Source organism: Amphiura filiformis, chromosome 11, assembly GCF_039555335.1.
Source record: "Amphiura filiformis chromosome 11, Afil_fr2py, whole genome shotgun sequence".
NCBI classification, from domain to species: Eukaryota; Metazoa; Echinodermata; class Ophiuroidea; order Amphilepidida; family Amphiuridae; genus Amphiura; species Amphiura filiformis.
In genome coordinates, this window is record NC_092638.1 from 1,937,697 (window position 1) to 1,959,544 (window position 21,848).

A 21,848-nucleotide genomic window follows, 5' to 3' on the forward strand; every position below is an offset into this window, starting at 1 on the left:
ATTTTTTTGCATATTTGTAATGTTTTCACATGTCCCAACTTGCACCTAAATGGAATCAGCCAAATTTGTTGTCTTTGTAGGTCAACAGAGCATATTATCATAATTCAAAAAATTATGATAATATGTCCTCCCATAGAACTGCATGTTAAATGGCCAAAATAACCAGTGGGGTTTCTTTCACTTTACCTTGTTATTTCAACTTAAAATGGACAGCAACCCTTCCCGGCAGTTATTACTAATATTATTTCAACATTTTGAATAAATAATAAAAATAACAATTCCTTTAAAAAGGAACAGGGCGAGCAAATGAGGAAGTGGCAAGATAAAGGTGTAGTTATTTTATTGTTTGAACTGTTTCTATAATTCGCATCGATCATGATCTTGCAATGAGACTGTACAGTGTATGGACAGTGTAGCCTATTTGTCTAATCATTTTGACTATTTAATTCTGACCATTGTGATTAAAATAGGCTTTCAGATTGATGAACCAATATGACTCGAAATTGCTCATTAATATTCAATAACATTTTTATTTAATAGAATACTGGTTTCAAACTTGGTCAAAGTGTTCCTAATGACTTCCAGATAATTAATTAGTTAGCTGCTCTACTTTGCATAATTAATTTTTCTATTTAAAAGCTGACAGGGTAGTATTTGCACTTATTGAGAACATTTCATTAGTTTCCGCTGAATGTTATATGCTATAATAATGCGCATAATTATGCCCCCATCATCATGATTAATGTTTACATGATAGGCCTACGTCTGTTTTACATATCAATGTCGTTCCGCGGTTATTCGTTAAAACGAAAATAATTGCACCTAGGCCTAGATAAAAACATTTCTTCTTTATCGATGAATGAAGAAATGAAAAAAATTATTGAAGAAATTAAAAAAAAAAACCAATCTTATCAGAGATGTGACGGCCATACTATGAATTCAAAAGTTCAAAACATTACATGATGTTCCGAAAGTCATAACAGAAGAAGATCAAAAGAAGGTTGATTAATACGGTTGTGGTAATGGCCCAGAACGGTTCCGAATGTCATCACAAAAGATGCCCCCATCCCATTCCAAAAGAAGGTGCTAAAAGTCATCACAAAAGAAGGTTGATGTTTCCAGTTTTTTCATCTGTTTTACAAAAATACTGGCACATACCTTAAAGGTCCACCATCGTTGGCCTGGTCAACTGGCAGGTTTATGCAGGAACTAAATACCAACAATTACTAAATGTTTATACTAGGATTTGGGCAAGTAACCTTGTCTTTACATATCACTATGTTCTTTTAGATGGTCAGGACTTTGGCGAGTTGGACAAATTTATTATCATGGATTATGCAATGCTATAAAATGCTAAGCTTTTGTAACATTTTATGAATAAATCCAGATGTGCTGGTACCTCTTTAAAATCTTCTGAAAGTCACAAACGGTTTTGTCTCAGCCATTTATTACTTTCTAGAATATGCCTCAAATACCACCTTAAGATCCATACATCATAAACTTTATTTATTGTCATGCATTGCATGCAGTAGGCCTATTTAACTAATCTACTGCTAGCAACATTTGGCATTTATTGAACATTGACTTCAACGTATACAGCTGTATACCACCACACCAGGTTCAACCAAGTTGCAGATAAAGGGCAACCAGTTATTGACTTTTCTCCTGCTAGCAACATTTGGCATTTATTGAACATTGACTTCAACGTATACAGCTGTATACCACCACACCATGCAGGTTCAACCAAGTTAGCAGATAAATGGCAAACAGTTATTGAATTTTCTCCTGGTAAATTGGTCAATAAGCAAAAATTCTTGGTCTGAGCAATCCGACAGCCTCGTGAAAAATTAATTGACGGTGTAGTTATAGTATCATTAACAGATTCTATACGCTATAGCATAACAACAAGCACATACAGGCAAGTATTTTGCCAGTATCAATAAAACTATAATGAGGCTATTAATGTAGCCCAACTGTACGTATACAATCTGGCAATACCGCTAAATCTTAAAGAAATGAAAAATATCTGTTGCAATTTTCGGATTTGCATAAAAGTAATTCTAGTTCATCCAAGTTGTAAAACAATTATTTCTTTTAATACAAACACATTCCTTGGTAAGACAACTTTATAGCGCTGTTTGAATATCAACATGAAGTAGTAATGACAAATTTAAATGTACACTATCGCCTCTGAGGTTTCCTGATTACATACACAGCACGATTATTTTATTTTTATTCTGCAACGCTGTGAGGAAATAAGTAAGCCAAAACCCACAGGCTGATAAGTTCTGACCAATGGGTGGCTTCAGTATTAATTGGTGTGATCTTCTTTAAGCGCTTCTTTGCTGGTTCTTCACTTCTGATAGACAAGACTTTCTTGAGTGCAGTTTCTCTCACTTCTAAATCATCAGACTTCACCATGGAGTACAGTACATTCTCAGGAAGCAATGCAAATGCATTGTACTTGAGGTTCAGTACAAAATGCATTGTACTTGAAATCCATGAAAACCATAGATTGGATCTCTTCAGACTACAGCTTGATCCTCTGGATCATGTTGAAAATGTACAGTTGCTGGTTATGGAACTTGGTGTCCCTTTTGATCTTAAACCAACTTACTGCATAAACTGCTTTAATATTTCTCAAGGGTATGACTTCAGGAAAGCGGGTTGACGCGCACATAATTGTCAGAAGGTATTGATTACCTGACTTAGTCTTTGGTAGGGGGCCTACACAATCAATAATAACCCTACTAAATGGTTCATCAAAGGCTGGAATTGACTTTAATGGAGCAGGAGGTATTTTCTGATTTGGCTTCCCTACTACTTGGCATATGTGACATGTTTTGCAATACTCAGAAACATCTTTTCTGAGAGTGGGCCACCAGAAATGTCTCAGAATTCTTTCATGAGTTTTCTTAACACCCAAATGCCCTGCCATGGGACTATCATGTGCTATGTTAATAACTTCATTGTGGTAGACCTTTGGTACCACAATTTGATGCACTACCTTCCACTCTTCATCGGCAGGTGCATCAAGGTTCGCCATTTTCTCATTAGTACATCATCTTGTTTGTAAAAACAGACAGAATTTTGTTCTACTTCTTCTAGGGTCAATGCCCATTGATGATTTCTTTGAGTTCTGGGTCATTTTGTTGCTCTAGAATTAGTTTGTCATGACTTAATGGGTCTCTCAATGTTTCCCCGATTTGTTCATGCGCTCAGAGGCTGTGTCATTTTTAGAGGTAGTTTTATCCTAAGGAGAAGGAAGTTTATCTTCTTTCTCATTCAACTTTGACACAAATGTGTCTTCCAAATTGTAGCCTAAGTCATCAATTTGGTTGTCCTCAATTGTTTCTAATGAGGCTTTCTTACTCATTGCCCGTATAACGGCACATGCAGGAAATATCTCCTTTTCCTCATTATTATCATCCTGTAAACAGGGCTTATCTGTGACTATTGGGTCTGGAAAAACCTTCCCCCCTGCCAAATCATTTCCTAGCAACATGGACACTCCCTTGGCTGGCAATTCGTGTCTAACTCCTATGGTTACCGGACCAGAAACCAAGTCAGATGTCAAGTTAATTTTGTGGAGATTTGTTTCTTTGAGTCAAGTGGCACTGCACATCCTACAGTATTACTAGCAGTTTGCTGCTGTTTTTGTGCGTCTTGTTTGGCTTTTAAGGTCCGACACGTTGTCTTTGTATGTCCTGTTTTCTTACAGAAACTGCAAATTAACTGGGATCCAGTCCAACCTGTTGGTTTGCTACCTGAACTCCATGGGGTCCCTCTACCACCAGCACTATGCTGTGAATTAGACTGAGATCTCCCTTCTCGTGTACCACCTTGATTTGCTCTAGGTTGATTATGGCTGAACCTGTTTGAATAACTTCTGTTATGACTAAAACTACTCGCATTCAGTTTGTGAGTTAAGCCATAGTCGTCCGCCATTGTCGCCGCGTCACATAGCGTTTTAATTTTGCTAGCGCTTTCATCCAAGTGGGTTTTAATGTCAGCGTGGACACATTTTTTGTACTCTTCTATAAGAACCAATTGCTTAAGTTGGCCGAAATCATCTTTGACTTCTTTTGAACTAAGCTACCTGTCAAACATTTGTTCTTTTACTCTAGCAAATTCTACATGAGTTTGATCTGCTTGCTTTCTTGAATCTCTGAACGTTTGTCTGTATGCTTCAGGCACCAGTTCATAGGCCTTAAGGACTGCTTGTTTGACTTCTTCATAATCATTACACTTCTCTATTGGTAGAGCTGAGTAAGTCTCCCTGGCCTTCCCCACAAAACTACTTTGTAAAAGTAGGGTCCAATGCTCTTTAGGCCATTTCAAATTTGTAGCTACCTTTTCAAAATGTTGAATTATGTTTACCTTTCCTTATGTACCAAGCAGTGGGAAATCCCCAAATATTAATAGCCAAATGTGATCTTGGAAATTCCCAAGCCTTAATTATAACATCAACCTTTCACATGACATCATTTCCTGAGGGGAATCTCGTTATGTCATCTTCACTTTACAACCTCAGGGGGGTTTCCAAATATTCCAAATTAGATATGATTCAACTGGTTTTGCTCAATTTGAGAGGGAAATTCCCCCAAAAAGTCATCACTCATGTAACTTTGTAAACAAAGATAAATCATCAAATTAAATTACTCAGGGCACATCACAACACAATTTTTTTTAAATGTTAATATGTTTTGGTTTTGGTTAAAACGTTTTAAGAATATTTACATGTCTGGTTATATACATGTAAAAGTCATGAATATGTTTTTAAAACAGTTTATTTAGAAAGAACAATACAACCTTTCATAAATGTTGTCAAAATGTTATTGTTATAAAATATTTGTTGGACCGCCTAATAAATCACGAAAACCAAAGCCAATATTTCTATTTTGGCTGTGGATTTCAACTGTAACCACCACGAATGGCTTCTTAGCAGATCTACTAATGAAGAGGACATGGTGGCGCATGACTTGTGCTGTACACATGATCTTACCCAGATCGTTGTAGGAGTCACACACCAGCTTGGCAGCTGTTTAGCCCTAGTTCATGTTGTTTTGCTGTTATACGTTCTTGCTGAAGGTTGGCTAGGGGCCAATCGCATAAGGTGACCGAACCATATTTGCCCACCATCTTTCTGATATCTTCATTCCTGATCTTATCCCTCCTTAACCTATTAGCTGCTCTTCTTAGGCATCTCATTTCACAGGTGATGAACTTATGGGTTTTGCTTTGGTATCCATGGGTACTGCAGGATGTGTAAGAAGCGGGCCTAGTTGGTAGATGATATTATTGGCCTTTGACATCGTGTCTCTATTTCTCTAATGATACTTCCCAAGTACTCAAACTCCTTTGTCTGTTTTAGCTTGCTGTTGTTAATGGTGATGTCAATATCCTTTGGTAATCGGCTAACCACCATAGTCTCTGTTTTGGCTATGCTGACTTTCATGCCATATTTATCACATGCTGCATTTAGTTTGTTGGTATGATCGTGAAGTCCTGCAGAGTCCTTGTGGATGAGGCTCTGGTCATCTGCAAAGAAAAGCTCATTTATTTCTCCACTAATTGGATTTGCTTCCTTGGCGATCTTGTCCATATAAATCAAGAAGAGCAGTGGCGAAAGCACACATACTTGGCGTACCATTGATGTTACTGGGAACCACTTTGACTGGCCACTTCTGGTTCTCACCATGCATTTGCTGTCTTTATAGAGCTCTGACATTATCTAGCAGTTGACCTCTTATACCATAGCTCTCCATTACAGCCCAACACTGTTCTCTATCCACCATGTGCAGTTCCTGGTTGAACTCGATACACTTTTCACACAAATTGTCGTAGCGCAAAAATGGCATCTGTACATCCCCTGTTTTTTCTGAAGCCAAATTGTGTCTCACTTAGTTGCAGCTCCACTTCGAAGTAATATTTTATTTTCCTGAAAGACAAACAAACAAGCAAGTAAACAAACAAAAAGAAATATATTGGTGACCATTGAATTTTCGAACTACTGGACCGCGAAGATTTGCTCATCTCATTTTCAGAATAGCGTCACTTGTGATTTTACCTAGAAACCGGCGTCTTGAGAAATACATTAAAAAAATTCTTTTTAAATTTTGCCAGATGCTTGGATTCAAGCCTACATTAATACATGGCACAATTTTTTCACAAAATCTGCATAAATATTTTGATTTTTGATATTGATGTAATGTTGGTCAACATTTACCGAAATGAAAAAATACTGCATCGGGACGGAAGGCCTTTGGAGACATTATTTGGTGATGTGAAATCTTCAGGGCTGGCTAACTCTGATACACTAACATATGTCTCCCATCAGCTATCAAACTCCATCAATAACAGAGAAGAAAGTGTAGAAGTACATACAGTTGCCTGCCTGAACATCAGTAAGGCTTTTGACAGGGTATGGCATTCCGACCTCTTGGCAAAGCTATCTGTTCTAGGTTTCACTGGCAAGCTGCTGAAATGGCTGGATAACTACCTTACAAACCACTCGAGAGTCTCAATGAATGGCATTTCATCAACTGAAAAACCTATAAATGCTGGTGACCAACAAGGCTTCATCCTTGGACCTCTTTTGCTTATTATCTTCATCACGACATTACTTCAGGACAAATCTATTCATCCTATATGCAAAAATAACCCTGATGTCACCCACTATGTGCTAAGAAGATATAATAGGTGTTGCAACATCACATGATGTAAACCTCAAGGCGATAGCGACATGGGCAAACAAACAGAATGTTCTCTTTGGTACCGCGAAGTGCAAGACTACCACTTTTTCCAACCGAAGAGATCATACTGGTCATCATTGTCTCCATTAACAACTTTTGAAGAGGCAGATAGTGTTTGTCAGTTCAGATACCAAAATTAAACTTTCATTTATTTTTTTGTGATTTGGAAAACTTTAGCTTAGTGCATGATTTGGTCAACCAGCTGAGAGTTGCCAGTTGATAGGCCTGTGATTTACCTGTTTATTAAAATGGATCAGTCTTATTCTGTTCATCTTTTGTTATTTTATGTCAAGTGTAATAATACAATAGAACACTATCAAATATGCATAAGGTTAAACTAATTGTAGGCAAGCATACATTGTGAAGAGGGAGTCCTCACTTCCAGACAAGACTTGGTCAAGTGAACACAATATTTTGTGTGTGTGTGTTGCAAAATTGATCGCATCATCAGTATATTTTGTGAGAACAAAATTGTTCTTGTTTTATACCAGTATAAGACCTATCCAAGCCAAAGATAGGCTTTGCAATTATTATTGTACCCAGGCAGAGGGTGGTATAAGTTGGCATAATTATTATCATCACACTATGGAGTTGTGAAGATAGAGCTGTTGGAGTCACACAGCTGTGTGTGAGTTTGAAAGGCGATCTGCAACTGAATTGGAAGTCACCAAAACTGACGGATGAAGTAAGTTTATAAAACTCTTAATTGTTATTGCTATTGTGTTAAATTATATGCATGCTTGATACTGTATGTTGTTATTCTTAATGTATTATTTTAAAGTTTAAAAACAAACTGGTGGAAATTGATTGTATTTGAAGAACAAAGAAGTTTAAGATTTCCCGCCAAAATTGGAGAACAAAGAACTTGCATGTTTACATGATTGTTAATTGGAGATATACTCATGCACTTATACATGTAATATGAATAGAATGGAATGAGTATCATGTGTAATTATGTATTATTTTAATGTTGTTAAAAAAATGAGTTAGATAAAAATTATCCCAAGATTTGCTTTGGTACTTGTATTATCACCACTTGGGTAATTTGATTAAATGTTTCAGTTCTCGACCGATACATCCAACCATGAACCAGACAATGTTTGCCGTTACCAAATCCTGTGAATTAATCAGCTGTAATCAGTGACGGTTTGGCCACCCTAACTAAGAAAACCAATCTGTAGAGATTCTGGGTCAGCACACCATCAACCAATTTCAGGACGGCTGCATACGAACCATGGTTCCAACTAAATATGTTTAAAAATGTCGGTATTGATTTTTTTTTCAAATTAAATAATGGACTTGAACTGAAATGAAATGAGAACTCTAATATTCAACTCAACTCAGGTACTCATTGAACGAAGCAGTTGAATTTTGTACATCATTATCAAAGATATTTAATTATTATGTGAAATTGTTATTCGTGTATGTTATCTATTTAATATTGAAAGACACGAATAAGTTACTCATCAAAACGAAGCATTTGTATTTTGGTCCAGTACCTTTAATTTATCTTAAATTGTTATATGTGTGGATATTAATATGTGATTTTGAATTACACAACATTGATTGAAGATTTGATGTATTGATCACAATACTTCAACTGAAATTTATTTTTGAGTGAATTACTTCAAAAATAGGTCAGTGTATTATTTGATATTTTCGGCTATCATTTTTTTTTATTGAAATAAATTGCTTTGTGAATCAGTCAATGTTACCCATTCAGATAAGTTGCAATTATTGAATTATCTGAAAACATCAATTTGTTTACAATTAAGCATTTATCAGTCGTTGTAAAATACAATTAGGGTAAAAAGAGCTGATTGATTCCTTACACCTTACCTATTATATTGTTGCATGTGAGTTGAGATTAAGTATAAGGAATAATCACCTCTTACCCACTTTAACTTTTGATCATTTGAACTATAATACTTTGTTTAAATTGTTTGATTTTATGATTGGATCTAATCAATTAAGTCAGATTATTGAAAGAAGTTGTATGTATGTAGTTTAAAATGTTATAATGTAAATTCACTTTTGTTAATATAAAAGAACAACAGAAGATATACTATTCTAAGATCATATTAAATGAAATAATCATTTAAAGATTTAAATTACTGTTGTCTTGTGTTCCTAATTCTTATTTGTGTGAACAGTACCGCTGTTTTTAATTATAATCCAACATGTTCATCCTTCGGGTGTGACATTTTCTGGGGGCTCGTCCGGAATTTTAAAACAGCATATGGTATGTAAGACACAATAAGAGTGGAGAACACAAGTTATTTTATATTGTGTGCAAAGTTACTAATTTTGTGATTCAATTGAATTTTTCAACAGTTGCAGAGAGCGTTCCAAACTTCAATACTCATCTGTGGACCAAGACAGGCTAGCTTCACAACAACAAAGTGTGATGTGGTAGGTTTGGGTGAAGTAAAATTATTCCCAGTTTCTTCACCTGTGGGAACAAAGGAAAACCACCTTGTTTCCTTGTTGTTGGAACTAAAAGTAAATACCAGTGCTTGGAATTACAATTATGTATTGAGCGAGGGTAAAAGTAATTACCACTTGTTTCTTTACTTGTAAATTTTATGCCATTTTGATAGTGTTTTGTTAAATTATTGTTGTGATCCATCCAAAACCATTGCCATGGCAGGAACAACTTTAGAAATTGAAAAACTTACAAAAATAGGTGTTCAATATGGGTATGAAGGAAAAGACCTACAGCATTTTGTGGCTACAGAGCGCGAGCGAATTAAGCAGCAAAATGATATGGAAAGAGAGGCTAGATTGAAACAAAGAGAGTTTGAAAAGACAGTTTTAGAGAAAGAGGAAATCGCAAAACAAAAAGAGCATGCTATGAAAGAAAAAGAGCTTGCAATGGAAATGCAAAAACAAGAAATGGAAATGAAAAAGGTTCAATTGTTGTTGCAGTTAGAACATGTAAAGAAAGAGAATGAATGTAATAGTAATGGGTCAACTCCTACACATCATGAAAAAGCCAAGGCTCCAAAATTGCCTTCTTTTCAGGAAGGAAAGATGACATGGATGCATATTTGCATCGTTTTGAGAGATACGCAACAGCAAAAAGTTGGAAAAAAAGATGAGTGGGCAATTAATTTGAGTACTCTTTTAACAGGAAAGGGGTTGGAATTGTATGCAACTCTAAGCGATACTGATGCAAATAATTATGATATGTTGAAAGAGGCCATATTAAAAAGGTATGAATTAACTGAGGAAGGTTTTAGAGTGAAGTTCAGGTCAGCAAAACCAGACACAAGTGAAACGCCAGCACAGTTTATCACAAGGGTAAGAAACTACCTAAACAGATGGATAGAATTGTCAGGAACCAACAAGAACTATGAAGGTTTGGTAGATTTGTTACTAAAGGAGCAGTTTATAAAAAGTGTTAATATAGAGTTGTCCACCTTCTTAAAAGAAAGAAAGCCAAAAGACCCACAAGAGATGGCAAGAATGGCAGAGCAGTATATCGAAGCACATGGTGGATGGCAACTTGTAAGTAATAAGCCAAAGAGTAACAAACACCAGAGTCAAATGTCCAAAACTGAACATATACAAAAACGGATTCCTATAGTAAATGTACGTAAATGCTTTATTTGTGACAAGCCAGGTCATGTGGCAAAGGAATGTACCAAAAGAAGGAAAAACATTGTAGCTGGATGTCAACCTGTAGGCAGAGGTACAGTTTATAAGAAAGCACCTGCTACTCCAGGAACCAAGGATAAGGTGACAGGTAATGGAGAGTGTAAAAAGTGTGACACATGTAAGGGCACAGGTAAAACACAAGTAGCTTGTTGTATGGTACCCATGACAGACAGAGATCCACATGTGAAAATGGTGGATGGACAACCTTATGTAACTCTAGATTGTGGACATAAGTTGCCAGTGTTATCAGCAGCATGCAACTTGAATTTGAGTGATTTAGCAATCGGAGAAGGACTAGTAGGAGGATCAACCAAGGTACAAGTATTAAGAGATTCTGGATGTGGTGGTATAGTTATTAAGTCCAGCTTAGTGTCAGAAGAACAATACACTGGTGAAACAGAAAAGTGTTATCTAATAGATATGACAGTCAGAGAGTTTCCTTTAGCCAGGATAAGTATTCATACTCCATGGTATACAGGTATTGTAAACGCTATGGTGACAGCAACTCCTGTATGTGAGTTGGTAGTTGGAAGTATAAAAGGTGCAAGAGGAGAAAATGATCCAGATCCAGATTTCAAATTAAATAGTAGTGAAGAGGAAGATACAACACAGAGACAATTCTCAGTTGAGAAGAAGGAAGTGCAGAAAACTGAAGTAAGTTGTGCAGTAGAAACTAGAAGTCAGACTCTAAAGAAAGGGAAACCTTTTAAAGGACTTAAGGTAGTGGAACCAGACGGTGAAGAGGTAACTGTAGAAAAGTTAAAAAGAGCACAACAAGAAGACCTCACATTAAACAGATGTAGAGCATTAGCTGAAGAGAGAATCGAGAAGGTAGGAAGAAATGATAGTAAGCAAATGTTCATTATCGAGAAGGGAGTTCTGTATAGACAATTCCAGGCACCCAATGTTGAGTTTGGAGATACATTCAAGCAAGTTGTAGTTCCGCAGACATTTCGAACTCAAGTAATGAAACTTGCACATGAATCCATATTAGGTGGACACCAAGGGCCATCGAAGACTTCAGATAAAGTATTGTCAAACTTTTATTGGCCTGGAGCACAAGCTGATATTAGAAGGTATTGTCACTCATGTGATATTTGTCAGCGTACTATCCCAAAGGGACGTGTAACCAAGGTACCATTAGGAGAGATGCCAGTGATTGATACACCATTTGAGCGAGTTGCAGTTGACTTGGTAGGTCCAATTCATCCTTGTTCAGATAGAGGGCATCGTTACATAATAGTCCTTGTAGATTATGCTACAAGGTATCCAGAGGCAAGTCCCATGAAGTCAATAGAAGCAGAGAAAGTTGCAGAAGAGTTGGTGGTCATGTTTACTAGATTAGGATTTCCAAGGGAAGTACTAACTGACATGGGAGCTCAATTCACATCAAATGTGATGAAAGAAGTAAGTAGGCTCTTATCAATTAAGCAATTGACCACAACTCCATACCATCCAGCTTGCAATGGTCTTGTTGAGCGGTTCAATGGAACACTTAAAGCTCTGTTAAAGAAGATATGTGAAGAGAGACCCAAGGACTGGGACAGGTATGTAGCCCCACTTCTCTTTGCATATAGAGAAACTCCTCAGGACAGTACCGGATTTGCTCCATTTGAGTTACTTTATGGAAGGACTGTCAGAGGACCCATGAGCATATTACGACAATTGTGGACAGGGAAGTAGAAACCCCTGAGACCAAATCAGTTTATCAATATGTAATTGATCTGAAGGAGAGACTTGAAGAGACATGTAAATTGGCCAGGGCAGAATTGCTGAAATCAAAGGCAAGGTATAGGAAGATCTATAATAGGAAAGCCAGGTCAAGAAAATTTGCAGTGGGCGATGAAGTTCTGTTACTCCTTCCTACAGATCACAATAAGCTGATCATGCACTGGAAAGGTCCATTTCCAGTTGTGGAAAAGGTAAGTCAGTTAGATTACAAGATAGATCTAGGCACTCGTCAGCAGACTTTCCATGCCAACCTACTCAAATATTATCAAAGACGAAAAGGTGAGATAGCCTCCTCATGCATACAGGAGGAGCAAGGTATTTTCAGGTAGTATGTGCATCGGTGATAGAAGCGGAACCATTGGAGAAGGATGAGGTACTCAAGGATACCTTGGTACTTAAACCCATGTCAAATGAGGAGCTATTGCATTTGCCTCCTTTGGAACCCAAGGAATCGGTGAGTGATGTACATATAGGTGAAAACTTAGATGAGACACAAACAAATGCAGTAAAAAGACTACTAGGAAGTTATCACGAAGTCTTAACTGATCTACCAGGAAAGACAAACTTAGGTGAGCATGAAATTAAGCTAATAGATGAGGAACCAGTGAAGAGAAAACCCTATCCTATACCCCATGGTTTGAGGGACAAGGTAAAGGAAGAAGTGCAAACTATGTTGAAAATGGGAATCATAGAACGAAGCAACAGTCCATATGCTAGTCCATTAGTTATTTGCAAGAAATCAGATGGTTCAGATCGTTATTGTATTGACATGCGTCTTATAAATCAGAAAACGTTTTTTGATGCTGAACCTATTGCTGATCAGGAGGAAATTTTTGCCAAGTTGGCAACAGATCATTATTTCACGAAAATTGATCTAAGTAAGGGATATTGGCAAATCCCTATGGCTGAGAGTTCAAAGAAATACACAGCCTTTGTGACGCCCAATGGACTGTATAGCTTCAAGATGATGCCATTTGGTTTAGTAAACGCCCCAGCCACTTTTAGCAGAATCATGAGAATTCTATTGGAGGGTGTAACTAAAGTAGACAATTATATAGACGACATTCTGATCCATACCGAGACTTGGGAAGAACACATGAGTAAGGTAAAGGAGGTATTTAGTAGGCTAAGAAGAGCTAAACTCACAGCTAGGCCCACAAAGTGCTTTGTAGGGTATGAGGAAATTGAATTCCTAGGTCATGTGGTAGGTCATGGATGTGTGAAGCCAAAACGTGACAAAATTGAAGCCATTCAGGATGCAAAATGTGCAGTGACAAAAAAACAGTTGAGGTCATTTTTGGGATTGATAGGATTCTATAGGAAATACATCCCAAATTTCGCTGCTGTTGCATCTCCTCTCACAGACAAAACCAAGAAAGGTTTGCCAAACAAAATTGAATGGGGAGAAAGTCAGGACATAGCATTTCGGACACTCAAGAGCAAACTGATACAATCACCAATTTTGCATTTGCCCGTCCTGAACCAGCAATTTACTTTGCGGACAGACGCGTCAGATACAGGAGTTGGGGCAGTACTTTTGCAAGACTTTGACAGTGAGAAATTTCCAATTGCTTTTGCAAGCAAGAAGCTTACAAAATGTCAGAAGGCATACTCCGTCATGGAACGAGAGTGTTTAGCTGTGATATGGGCAGTTAGGAAATTTGAACCATATTTGTACGGTCGAGAATTCATTCTAGAAACAGACCATCAGCCCCTTCGGTGCATCCAAAAATCGATTGTGGCAAATGGTCGTATCATGAGATGGGCATTGGCTCTACAGCCCTATAGATATAGAATTGTGTCCATCAAAGGTCAGGACAACGTAGGCGCAGACTACATGAGTAGGTGTATAGTCGCAGGATAAGAACCATGCAGAAATCCAGAGCCAAAAGTGTAGCGAAGCTATTTTCCATTTTAGATGAAAATTTTATTTTTGTTTTATCTGTTGAAGCAAAATGTGTAGGCACATTTTCTTTTAAGGGGGGAGTTATTTGTCAGTTCAGATACCAAAATTAAACTTTCATTTATTTTTTTGTGATTTGGAAAACTTTAGCTTAGTGCATGATTTGGTCAACCAGCTGAGAGTTGCCAGTTGATAGGCCTGTGATTTACCTGTTTATTAAAATGGATCAGTCTTATTCTGTTCATCTTTTGTTATTTTATGTCAAGTGTAATAATACAATAGAACACTATCAAATATGCATAAGGTTAAACTAATTATAGGCAAGCATATATTGTGAAGAGGGAGTCCTCACTTCCAGACAAGACTTGGTCAAGTGAACACAATATTTTGTGTGTGTGTGTTGCAAAATTGATCGCATCATCAGTATATTTTGTGAGAACAAAATTGTTCTTGTTTTATACCAGTATAAGACCTATCCAAGCCAAAGATAGGCTTTGCAATTATTATTGTACCCAGGCAGAGGGTGGTATAAGTTGGCATAATTATTATCATCACACTATGGAGTTGTGAAGATAGAGCTGTTGGAGTCACACAGCTGTGTGTGAGTTTGAAAGGCGATCTGCAACTGAATTGGAAGTCACCAAAACTGACGGATGAAGTAAGTTTATAAAACTCTAAATTGTTATTGCTATTGTGTTAAATTATATGCATGCTTGATACTGTATGTTGTTATTCTTAATGTATTGTTTTAAAGTTTAAAAACAAACTGGTGGAAATTGATTGTATTTGAAGAACAAAGAAGTTTAAGATTTCCCGCCAAAATTGGAGAACAAAGAACTTGCATGTTTACATGATTGTTAATTGGAGATATACTCATGCACTTATACATGTAATATGAATAGAATAGAATGAGTATCATGTGTAATTATGTATTATTTTAATGTTGTTAAAAAGAATGAGTCTGATAAAAATTATCCCAAGATTTGCTTTGGTACTTGTATTATCACCACTTGGGTAATTTTATTAAATGTTTCAGTTCTCGACCGATACATCCAACCATGAACCAGACAATGTTTGCCGTTACCAAATCCCTGTGAATTAATCAGCTGTAATCAGTGACGGTTTGGCCACCCTAACTAAGAAAACCAATCTGTAGAGATTCTGGGTCAGCACACCATCAACCAATTTCAGGACGGCTGCATACGAACCATGGTTCCAACTAAATATGTTTAAAAATGTCGGTATTGATTTTTTTTTCAAATTAAATAATGGACTTGAACTGAAATGAAATGAGAACTCTAATATTCAACTCAACTCAGGTACTCATTGAACGAAGCAGTTGAATTTTGTACATCATTATCAAAGATATTTAATTATTATGTGAAATTGTTATTCGTGTATGTTATCTATTTAATATTGAAAGACACGAATAAGTTACTCATCAAAACGAAGCATTTGTATTTTGGTCCAGTACCTTTAATTTATCTTAAATTGTTATATGTGTGGATATTAATATGTGATTTTGAATTACACAACATTGATTGAAGATTTGATGTATTGATCACAATACTTCAACTGAAATTTATTTTTGAGTGAATTACTTCAAAAATAGGTCAGTGTATTATTTGATATTTTCGGCTATCATTTTTTTTATTGAAATAAATTGCTTTGTGAATCAGTCAATGTTACCCATTCAGATAAGTTGCAATTATTGAATTATCTGAAAACATCAATTTGTTTTCAATTAAGCATTTATCAGTCGTTGTAAAATACAATTAGGGTAAAAAGAGCTGATTGATTCCTTACACCTTACCTATTATATTGTTGCATGTGAGTTGAGATTAAGTATAAGGAATAATCACCTCTTACCCACTTTAACTTTTGATCATTTGAACTATAATACTTTGTTTAAATTGTTTGATTTTATGATTGGATCTAATCAATTAAGTCAGATTATTGAAAGAAGTTGTATGTATGTAGTTTAAAATGTTATAATGTAAATGCACCTTTGTTAATATAAAAGAACAACAGAAGATATACTATTCTAAGATCATATTAAATGAAATAATCATTTAAAGATTTAAATTACTGTTGTCTTGTGTTCCTAATTCTTATTTGTGTGAACAGTACCGCTGTTTTTAATTATAATCCAACATGTTCATCCTTCGGGTGTGACAGTGTTGACCTGCTTGGTCTTACTGTAATTAAACAAAGACCTGTCGTGGACTCATGTTCTGAACAAGATGGCAAGAACAGCCAGCCAACTTCTCGATCTCCTTCGTAATGCAGCCCTACATTGTTCCATCTCAGTGAACAATGATATACAAGACTATGATCCGGTCCTAGATGGAATGTGCCATGGATGGGTGATCCACCCACCTCTCCGTCTAAGCTTGATGTTATATAAAAAAAGAGCCGTATACATCATTGGTGTCTCAGAAAAAGATAGAAATACTTTCATAAGATTTGAAACCTAGAGCCATTACTCTATGTCATAGGACACCCCTACACTTTAGGTTTTTAAGCAATAACTTAGGCATACTATAGTGCGTACGAGTGGCGTTAACTAAAAATTTATAAAATACTAGTGTCAAAATTGCCCACCAAATGGCTTTAATTGGGCCTTCAATTTGCAAAATTTTATAAATTCTCAGAAGAGAACATCCCCCTCAGACAACCCCCTGCGTATGCATTAAAGAAGTGCCCTTTTTTCTTCTGCTTTGCACAGCCGGCACTTTATGTTTAAAGCAATAATTTATACTATAATAGTGATAACTTGGCCAGGAATAGCTTCAATTGGGCCCTCATTTCGTAAATTGTCGGCTTTTTCAAACTAAAATTTTACAAAATAATAGTGCCAAAATGGTCCACCAAATGGCTTCAAGTTGGTCTTCATGTTGCACACAGTTTCTCACTTCTGAGGGGACACCCTTCAAACACCCACCTGCGTCGCGCAAGCGTGATGCGATGGCTTCGGGGCCATTTGGTAAATTTTATTATTTTCTCTCAAATTGGGCTCGTGACAACTCCAGATCCGCCACTGATTTGAAGGAGCATTATGCTATCAGCAGTAACTTGCTCGATATCAGCAGTAGTTGATGAAGTAGCGTGTAATCATCAGTAGATAGTTGATGAAGTAGCGTGCTATCAGCAGTATATAGTTGATGAAGTAGCGTGCTGTCAGCAGTAGATGGTTGACGAAGTAGCGTGCTATCAGCAGCAGATGGTTGATGAAGCAGCGTGCTATCAGCAGTAGAAAGTTGATGAAGTAGCGTGCTATCAGCAGTAGATAGTTGATGAAGTAGCGTGCTATCAGCAGTAGAAAGTTGATGAAGTAGCATGCTATCAGCAGTAGAAAGTTGATGAAGTAGTGTGCTATCAGCAGTAGATAGTTGATGAAGTAGCGTGCTATCAGCAGTAGAAAGTTGATGAAGTAGCATGCTATCAGCAGCAGCAGTAGATAGTTGATGAAGTAGCGTGCTATCAGCAGTAGATAGTTGATGAAGTAGCGTGCTATCAGCAGTAGATAGTTGATGAAGTAGCGTGCTATCAGCAGTAGATAGTTGATGAAGTAGCGTGCCATCAGCAGTAGATAGATGATGAAGTAGTACGCTATTAAGAGTAGATAGCTGATGAAGTATTGTTCATCTTATCAATAAACAATAGTGTATGTACACATCCATTTTAGTGAGCACGCCATCACCGCTCATTTGTTCCCGCCGTTTTTGTTCAGATTCGCGCCACAACATTTTTGGCTTTTTTCCCCAGGTTTTTAATCCGCCGCCATCGGCCTTGGTAAGCATTTTCTTCGGGTTGTATGTACTTAATCTCACATTTCTCATGACACATTACTACCATCGTTTGTCTGTTAAGATTTTCAGGTCATTTTATACTTTATTCCCGGTTTTTTCTATTCAATATTGTATCTGGGTTATATCATGCATGTATATTTAATTCTTAGGATTGGTATATTATTTGCTGTTTTTTGTGAATGTATTGTCAAATCAAAGATACGAGACAAACTGGGTATGAAAAACCACAACCTGGAAAATTACGTATGCAAAAAGTGACACAATTGCAATGTGAATGAAAATCCCAAAAACGTTAAAAAGAAAGTTATTGAAGCTGGGTACCGGGCCTGGGAGATGACTCTTTTAATTTTGCATAGTGAAATATGAAAAGCCTAGTGAACCAAAACAATGCACCGGATAGCGTGTGTAGTCCTGTAGGGATTCGAACCCTTGTCAGTTTACACTATAGACCCAATACTAGTAAAAAGCAACAAAGCGATGTAACCACTATACACTGAGCCAGTGCACTTGAACGTAAGTTTCAATTAGTCTATTTATACTTTGGTGTGGTTATTCTATAATTATTTTATTGTTAATACAGTGATTTACTGGATTTAACTGGTGGCGTGACAGGACACAGGAATTACAGGAAGCTGCTGACACAAAGAATATCAAGAAATTCTTTAGCGAGCTCAAGGCGGTCTATGGACCTTCTTCCAGAGGAACCAGCCCACTACTTGACCTTGATGGACATACTGTGATCAAGGAACCGTCACTCATCACAGAGAGATGGGCTCAGCACTTCAACCAGCTGCTCAACCGCCAGTCAACAATCTCTGAGGAGGCAATTGCAGAAATACCACAAAGCCCAGTAATTGAAGAGCTCGACCAACCACCTACTGTTGAAGAAACAGTAAAGGCGATCAAACAGCTTTCTAGTGGCAAAGCTCCAGGCGAGGATGGCATTCCCCAGAAGTTTACAAATTTGGTGGAGATAAGCTTGTGTCTGAGCTAACGCGGCTCTTCAAAGAACTCTGGGCAGAAGGTGAGGTTCCACAGGATTTCAAGGATGCTCTGATAATACACCTCTACAAGAACAAAGGGGATAGACGCATTTGTGACAACAATCGTGGTATATCGCTGTTAAGCATTGCTGGTAAGATCTTCGCCAGAGTGATCATCAATCGTCTTACTACCCATCTTGATAGCACCTTTCCAGAGAGTCAATGTGGCTTTAGAGCTGGCAGAGGCACAACAGACATGCTATTTGCAGCTAGACAAGTCCAGGAGAAATGCAGGGAACACAATCTAGACCTGTATATGGTGTTTGTTGATCTCACCAAAGCCTTCGACTCTGTCAGTCGTGAAGGCCTGTGGAGGTTACTACTGAAGATAGGATGCCCACCAAGAGTAGTTAAGATAATCTGCTCATTTCATGATGGCATGATGGCCCGCATATCTGACCTAGGGACAACATCGGAAGCATTTTCAGTGTCAAATGGTACCAAGCAGGGATGTGTTATGGCCCCTTTATTGTTTAGCATCATCTTCTCTGCAATGCTTCAAGATGCCTTCAAGGACTGTAACGAAGGAGCCATGATCAGGTTTAGAAGCGATGGTGGAATCTTCAACCTTCAACGCCTGAAAGCCAAGACAAAGGTGTCTCTATCACTTCTGCGTGAGCTACTATTTGCTGATGATTGCGCCCTGATTGCCTATACCGAAGAGAATCTACAGAGCATTCTCAACGACTTTGCTGGAGCAGCCAGACGCTATGGTCTTACCATAAGCATTAAGAAAACAGAAGTCATGTTCCAGCCAAAGCCAGGCAGCCCACCTATAGACCCAGTCATCAAGATCGGCGACGATCAACTGAAGGTTGTGCAGAAGTTCTGCTATCTAGGTGGCTTCCTCTCACAGAATGCATGCATTGATGACGAGATCACTTCACGAATTAGCAAAGCAAGTGCCAGTTTCGGACGGTTGCAGCACAGACTCTGGTCTGATCATGGCATCCGACTCAGTACTAAGCTCGGTGTATATAGAACAGTTGTGCTATCCACCCTCCTTTATGGAAGTGTCTCTTGGACCTGGTATCGCCGGCATGTGAGAAAACTTGACCAATTCCATCTAAGGTGCCTTCGTAAAATCTGTGGTATCTCATGGAAGGACAAAGTACCAAACATCTCAGTACTTGAACGCTGTGAATCGGAAGGTATCGAGGCAATCCTCATCAAAGGCCAACTCCAGTGGGCTGGACATCTTGTTCGCATGGATGATAGCAGAATACCAAAGGCCCTGTTTTATGGCGAGCTAGTCAATGGTCAGCGTTCACGAGGAGGTCAACACAAGAGATTCAAGGATGTCCTTAAATCCAGTCTGAAAGCTTGTGACATACCTACTGCATCTTGGGAGAGTCAGGCTCTCACCCGTGCAGAGTGGCGATCCGCTTGTCGTGCTGGTGTTAGCAAATTCGAGCAGCGACGTATCAAGACGCTCCAGGAAGCCCGCTCAGCCCGCCATGCTACACAAAGCCAAATTCCACCAAGCAATACTGATTATGTCTGCCCTGACTGTCAACGACACTGCCGTTCCCGCGCAGGATTAGTCAGCCACCGCAGAAAACATCGAACCCTCAACCAGCTTTGAGAGAAAGGAGATCTGTCGGATACGACGGCTCACACCATCATTGTTAATACAGTGATTTACTATGCAAGAAGCTAGGGAGATAATTTTGTGAATTGTGAAATATGAAAAGAATAAGTAAACAAAAAAAAGGAAGAGGGGAAAATAAAGAACAAGAAAAAGAAAGAAAGAATACGAAGAAATAGAGAGAGAGAGAGAAAGGAAAATTGAAAAGAACAAAGAACAAATATGAAAAAAATACAGGAAGACAGAAACGAAGTACGAAAGAGAAAGAAAAGACGAAAAAGATGGAAAGAAAACGCCAATGAAAAAGGGAAGTAAGATTGAATGAAGAAAATAGACAAAAGAAGAGTAGGAAGGAAAAAAAGTTCGGAAAAAATCAGATTAGACGTATCATGATGAATAATTGCACGAATGTAATTCTGGCACTGTCAATGAACAAAACAAAAACAATACGCCGGATTGCGTGTATGGTTATGGGCAGGCCTGAGTTTCGAACCCATGCCTGGGCAATTTTTTTGTGTAAATTTTTTATATTTTTTTATGAACGAAGTAACCATAGCACAGAGCCAGCGCACAATTAATAGACTGTTTTATGCCATTTAAGTTTGCCAGCACGATTGCACCACACTTAATATAAGAGTATGACGTCATTTCATTTATTCTGACCATTCACCGTGAAAGAACAACAAAAAACACCCGTTTGTATTACTATCGTTATTACGACTATAAATGCACACAGAGCTCTACGGTTTAAAGGTCAAAGTGTCTGCTTTCATTTAGTAGTACCTCTTGGACTCAATTTTATTAATTGGTAGAAAACATTCCTGGCAGTTATATTATTAGGGGCTACTATAAATAATTGTTTTATGAAAAGTATACCACATTATTCCGAATTGAAATTAATAGAAAACGTTCCCGAAATTTCAGCTCTAAATACATGCTGTTCCCGAACATTGCTGAGTGCATGCTGATTCTGTTAATATTTTTAATCTTGGGCATGCTGGCGATATTGCGTAACCAATGTTGTTCATCTATGGGTTTGTTTACGTTGGTTACTGATGACGCTAGAGGGCCCTGTCATTGGTTTATTGTAACGTTTTTATAATATCCACTCCTTACAAAATACAGCTTGCTAGCATTACTATGTGATAACCTATTTCATAACATATTGGAAAACAATTAGTGGTTTGCCTTTGATATTTAATTTTACATACTACAAAAAGAAATTGAGCAGTTTAAGGGAAATATGAGTAGGCTATTTGATCTAGAAACACATATCGTCGGCTGCATCGCACAAAACTACGTCCAAACCAGGAAGTAAAGTGGTGTTTCGATCAAAACAAAACAGTCCGGCTATAA

General features: G+C 37.6%; 1 protein-coding gene across 1 annotated transcript; it reads left to right on the forward strand.

Annotated features, from left to right (window-relative positions):
* Positions 1-9,398: 9,398 nt before the first annotated feature.
* LOC140164226 (uncharacterized) lies at positions 9,399-12,098 on the forward strand. The gene has a single exon (XM_072187478.1). It carries the CDS (start codon positions 9,399-9,401, stop codon positions 12,096-12,098), a length of 2,700 nt encoding a protein of 899 aa, XP_072043579.1.
* The last annotated feature ends 9,750 nt before the right edge of the window (positions 12,099-21,848 follow it).

Coding starts and splice junctions, on each gene's coding strand:
- LOC140164226 (XM_072187478.1), top strand. CDS start 9,399: ATGGCAGGAACAACTTTAGAAATTGAAAAACTTACAAAAATAGGTGTT.